This window comes from Triticum aestivum, chromosome 3D, assembly GCF_018294505.1.
Source record: "Triticum aestivum cultivar Chinese Spring chromosome 3D, IWGSC CS RefSeq v2.1, whole genome shotgun sequence".
Taxonomy (NCBI): Eukaryota; Viridiplantae; Streptophyta; class Magnoliopsida; order Poales; family Poaceae; genus Triticum; species Triticum aestivum.
In genome coordinates, this window is record NC_057802.1 from 559,022,125 (window position 1) to 559,028,222 (window position 6,098).

The 6,098-nt window shown below is 47.9% G+C and overlaps 1 protein-coding gene across 1 annotated transcript; it reads left to right on the forward strand.

Annotated features, from left to right (window-relative positions):
• The first annotated feature begins 2,213 nt into the window (after window positions 1-2,213).
• On the forward strand, window positions 2,214-5,614 carry LOC123080472 (uncharacterized). Its single transcript, XM_044503399.1, has 2 exons — window positions 2,214-3,527; window positions 5,134-5,614. The coding sequence occupies exons 1-2, from the start codon at window positions 2,260-2,262 to the stop codon at window positions 5,144-5,146; spliced, it is 1,281 nt and encodes a 426-aa protein (XP_044359334.1). The 5' UTR covers window positions 2,214-2,259; the 3' UTR covers window positions 5,147-5,614.
• The last annotated feature ends 484 nt before the right edge of the window (window positions 5,615-6,098 follow it).

Here is a 6,098-nt window from a genome sequence, read left to right on the forward strand (position 1 = left end):
GGCGACGGGGACGTCGTCATCTGCCTCGGGATGGCAAGATCGTGCGTCTTCGGGACGTCACGACGCGTGTACGTCGGGTACAACGCGGCGGTACCATGATCATCTGGATCACGATCTGTACCGACTCCCGTATAGTGTAGTCAACAAGTCTCTCGTGAGCCAAAAACATCGACATTGGTCGGCGACGTGTTCGTCCGCTCGGTTTTTGGGAGAGAAATCCACACCATAGGTAGATGTATCCGAAAAATAATCTAATCGCAAAAACGGAATCGTAGTAATGAGAGGAATCCATTTTTGCAAAGAGTGGGGATCGGATCTTATACCTCCGCGGGATCGACGAAAGCCTGCGTGATGCAGGCTTGACGCAGGCTTGACGGAGAGTTGATGGAGCGAAACGTGCTGATAACGTGTTCCGCAACTCCGCCGGCGAGTCCGGTCCGAGGTTGCGGAGCGAGGGCGAGCGTCGTAGACGAAGTAGTCGAAAACACGCGAAAGTAAATGACATAGAGAGATGGAGGAGACCAAATTTTTTTAATCAATGATCAGGGATTACAATGATAGCTCCTCGTTGCTTTATATATGGACCAGGGGTCAAGGGATAAGTACCCACTTAACAGAAAAGAGGGGAAACGGGAGGGGCCAGCCCGTGCGTTTTGCACGCGGCCGCCGCCACCCCTCCGGGTGGCCCGGTTTCCCAACACTCCCCCTTGGGTAATTATCCGTATATCCATGCCTCAAAACTCCGAAAAACCCAGTGGGAAAAAAAGTGGAGAAAGAGCACACAGTATACGTTGTTGTATTGCACGAATTGCCATGGATTTTGATAGAATGGGGATAGAGGCTGGTCGATGGAGAGGGGGGGATGGATGATTTGGCCCACTTTCAAGGGGTTGGATGATTTGCATTTTGATTGTCTCAATGACAGTGGCCCCGGGCCCCATCCGGTAGCCTCTCAGGAGGCAAATGATCCAATGGAGAAGTAAAGTGGGGCAAAAGTGCTCTCGACTCACGAGGCGTGCGTGTCCAAGGTGCTCGTCCACTCCTCGTGAGTCAAGAGCACTAACCTGTCTAGCAGACCCTCACCGCGCGCAGTGTTTGATTTGAGACTAAGCTTGACTAAGTTTGTCATATCTAAGGCTGGGCAAGTTTGATCAGTAAAGGGCAAGAGTGTTAGTTCAGGGACCGTACCCCCTTCACGCCACCTCCCCAGGGCGATGCCGGGGGTAAAACCCTCGCAGCGTTGGCCGAGGTGGCGGCGGGCCCGGTGCCGCAGGGGCTCGGGCGGGCGGTTCGCGGTGGGTTCTCCAGGGCGGCAGCCTTGGCTATGCGGCGGCGGCCCTCGCCTCCATGGCCGGCAGGGTGTGTGCTCCGGTGTGCGTCCCGTCCAGATTTGTCACAGCGCAGCCGTTGGCCGGCCGGTGGCACGTGGAGGGGCCGGTGAGGGCTGGCTGTAGGCCCTATATTAGCGTTCCATAGATAACATATGTCTTCATGGCGTGCTTCGCACGGATCCAAACAAATTGTGGGGCCAAGGTGGCATGACTACCGGTGAAAATCATGTCGAGTTCGGTCATGATGACGTCTTTGACATCATTTCCTTGTTGAGGCATCGTCGTTGCAGTCTGCGTCACCTCGCTCGGGTTGTTCTGAGGGAAACCCTAGATCTGGGTCTGCCGGATCGAACGATGACATCGCCTTTGGTGAGGTTCTTGCTCCTAGAGGCATCATTTTGGAGCAGGTGTTGCCTTGAGGGACAAGAGATGGGGCGGTGTTGCATCTAACGCATCTACGACGACATGTCTCGATGGCGTGGCGTAGTGGGGTCACAACGATGTACTCGTGTTGATGGGCGCACTAGAGCGTGGCGATGTCTGGCCTCGTGGTGGGTTTGACGATAGAAGGGTCTGCCAAGGTTAATGCATTGATCTCTCCTGAAGATGGGCGATGGAAGATGGCGGCGGCGGTTTTAAAAGCATGCACATACTGCGCGCGGTGAGGGTCTGCTAGACAGGTTAGTGCTCTTGACTCACGAGGAGTGGACGAGCACCGGGGACACGCACGCCTCGTGAGTCGAGAGCACTTTTGCCCCACTTTACTTCTCCATTGGATCATTTGCCTCCTGAGAGGCTACCGGATGGGGCCCGGGGCCACTGTCATTGAGACAATCAAAATGCAAATCATCCAACCCCTTGAAAGTGGGCCAAATCATCCATCCCCCCTCTCCATCGACCAGCCTCTATCCCCATTCTATCAAAATCCATGGAAACCTCCACGCAGAATGTAAGGAGCGGCGGAACAATGGAGGGCGAGGCGCAGCCGCCGCCGGCGTGCGTGTCCAAGGTGCTCGACGAGGACAACCTCCTCCGAGAGATCATCGTCCGCGTCGGCTTCCCCACCAGCCTCGTCCGCGCCGCCGGCGTCTGCACGCGCTGGCTCAGCCACGCCTCCGACCGCGCGCTCCTGCGCCGTTTCCGCGAGCTCCACCCGCCCAGGCTCCTCGGCTTCTACCTCGCGAAGAGGGAGCGTCCGGGCGGCGCGCGCTTCTTCCCGGTGCTGCCCCTGCCCCCGGATCTCGCCGCCGTCGTCCGCCGCGCAAGCTTCAGCCTTGACGCCCACGAGGGCGCACGCCGCTCCGCAGGCTTCAGCCCCGACACCCACTCGGACGGACGGTCCGATGTGGTGGGCTGCTGGAACGGCAGCGTCCTCACCAGCTCGCAGGGGCAGAATTACGCCCACGGCCGATCCGAGATTATGTTTCAAGTGCACAGCCCGCTATGCTCCGGCTCTGAGAAAGGTGCGGCCATCATCCCAGCATTACACCTCAAAGTCCAGGATGGAATCTGCAGGCTTATTAGACAACTCTTCTTCAGAGAAGAAGGGGATGGCTTGTCCTACTTTTATGTCACCGTGGAGTGTACCAGGTATCATGAAGATTCTAAGGTGCATGTGTATATGCTGCAAAATGGTGATGATGCCTGGCGCAAGCATCTTACCTTGGCCTCCGACCTCCTTCTGTATCCACGCAAAAGCCCTAAAGGCGTGCTTGTTGACAGCAAAATCTATCTGCCGACCGACAATGAAATTGTTGTCCTGGATTTGATGTCCTCAAGCTTATCGACAATTCAGCTCCCACAAGGGGTGGGTTTTAGTCCAATAGGCACCACCATGTTGTCACGGGCTGATGATGCTTCTGGTGTCTATCTCATCCATATCAAGGACCTTCAACTTAGCATCTGGCTCCACAATGGGGACAACTGGTTGCTGGTGGACAAAATGTGCTTGTGTGAAATATCTGATAATTTGCTTGACGATGAGCCTACTGATGATATCCTGATAAACCATGTGGGGGACTATAATGAGTTTGTGTTCTTGGAGATGGGTCGATGCGCACTCTACTTGGATGTCAAACGCAGGACGCTGCGTAAAGTGTACGAGATGACAACAGAGGAGCAACAATTGGGTGATATCTATCCTCTTATGATGAGCTGGCTTCCCAGTTTCCCTGCGCTCATGGATAATCCTACAAGGTTTGCCTTTTGCGCTCTTCATGATCTATATATAGTGTCCTTGTAGAGTTTACTCAATTTTGCAATTCGCATCGTGCATCTCACTGTTTGGTACTTACTATAGTTGTGGGATGGTGATACATATGTGATTGATTCCTTAGGCCTTTTTTAGCAATACTAGTCACGCAGCGTTAGAGAATGCTTGTTTTTAGATGGTTTAAAATCACTTCCTTATTAATTTCTTGGCCCATCTAACAATACTAGAGGCGACACTAGTGAAAGCTTGCTGTAAGATGATCTGGAATCACATGTGTACTGAGGATCATTACAAGGTGTCTACTTGTGGTTAACTGGTCATAGTAGGAGACCGTTGCGTGTGGACGGCAGTGCGTAATGGGCTGGTTGTGAAGGCTACGGTGGATAGGTAAGATAAATGAGAGAAGTAGAACTTATGGATGGATGCATATTTTATTTCCTTTTTAAGTCGCTAAAAGATTATTGAATATTTCTCTTGGGTACAAGCTCAGTTGCATTTTACTTCCCTATTACTACTACCACTTGGATTACTATATATATCCAAATCCAACTATCACCCAATATATTGTCATCCTTAGTTGGTTTTAATGAAACTAGTAACATTTCTGTGGGCTCTATATTAAAGTATTGTTATTGTTTGCTGGACATATACTAAAGTATCAGACTACGACAAACCACTCCATGGAATACTTGCTTTTGTTAAACCTTGTGTTGGCATCAAACATCATGCTTCCAACTTGGTCTTCCCTTTATAGTCTCATAATAGCAATTTGTAGTGGTGCTAAAAAGTGACTTGTTTGTTGTTTTTCTCATGGATCTCTCATTCTGTTTGTATAATTCTATCACAGTTTTCTGAACTATCCGTGCAAAGTTGCAAATTGGACCTACCAAAGTATGAAACATCATGTATAAGAGGATTAAAAGCTGAAAGATTCCTAGCCTTGGTAATCTGTTATCATGTTGACCACTGTTTTCTTGCCCATAAATAGTGATAAGCCCATCAAGCCTGATATGCTAGCTTCCAATTTCTTAAATATAATCATGGTGTAACTTTTTACACCCTATCAATTTTGAACCTCAAGCTATGTATGAGCTTGATAATACTTTTTTTTTTGCAATGTTGCCTAGTGGACCATATATTCTTTTACTCGAATACAAGTGGTAGATTTGACACACGTACTCTTCGTCTTGTTTATGATTGATTCAGATATACAGTGGAATTTCCTTTTATATGACATTGCTGGTCCAAGATAAAATTGGCTACTTTATGTTTATGTGGCACTCCTCCTTCTATAATCAGAGTTTTGGTTTGTTGGAATACACACTATAAAATGGAAACATGTCAGGTTGGGATATTAAAAGCATTTAACCTCTATTGCTGTAGCTTTTGGAAATAAAAAGTAAAAAACTATATCGCTTTACCAAATTTATCGCCTTAAATTTCTGAATGCACTTAACATTTAACTGTCGTTGAGGTAGCCACTTGTCTTGTTAGTCCATGGGATATTGTGATGCTTAAGGTGGCAAACCAAATGTATCCTGGTGCTTAATTACCTCCATCTGGATCCTTGCTCTGTTTTCTCTGAAACAGGAATGCAACGTGAAGAACAAGGATATAAGGATGCTTTTGGATGGCCTGTGACAAGTTCGCCATCAATGAAGAGCACAGTGCTGCATTTCCACGGCAGCAGTTCTAACTGTGTTCATTTTATCGCCATCAACGAAGAGCACAGTGCTGCATTTCCTCGTAGCAGTTCCTACTGTGTTCATTTCCTGCATCGCCTGGTCTGTTTGTGTTGTTGGTGTCTTCTGTGGTTCCACTGCTTACTGCTCATGGCAGCCTTGTGTGGTTATGCTGCTTGCAACTTATGCCATCTGCAGAAATTGTGTAGTTCTACTGCTGTAAAAATCTTTCGGGCAAGTGTCAGTCTTCTTTTGTATGTTGAGCAGCTGAGCATCTGGTTAAGTGTCTTATTTTACACCATTGCAGAATTTGTTTCAGTTATCGATGTGTACCTTACTCTGTCGTATTACTGGAAGACAAACATGTTGGTGGGGGATCTTACATTGCATCACTGGAATCAATATTATTACAAATTATATTTCGTTATGAACTACTCCCTCCGTTCCTAAATATAAGTCTTTGTAGAGATTCCACTAGGTGGACTACATACGGAGCAAAATGAATGAATCTCCACTTAAAATGCATCTATATGCATCCGTATGTGGTTCATAGTGGAAGCTCTACAAAGACTTACATTTAGGAATGGAGGGAGTAGTTGATTCAGAGCTGGTGTCTCCAAAGGATTTCAGCAATAACATGACAAGCAATCGGCTGCAATCTGCGATGAGCCAAAAATTATATGAAAAAATGGAAATAAAAAATAGTCACAAAAGTATCCAAAAAAAAGATGGTTTTAAATATATATTTTTTGTATTGTTACTCTTTTTTCGAGAAAACGCAAAGATCTTTGCGTTTCATTGCATTGAAGAGAAGGGATAGTACAATCCTCCTAGGAGGCTGGGGTTACAAAGATTGTGCTCTCGATCAGTGGA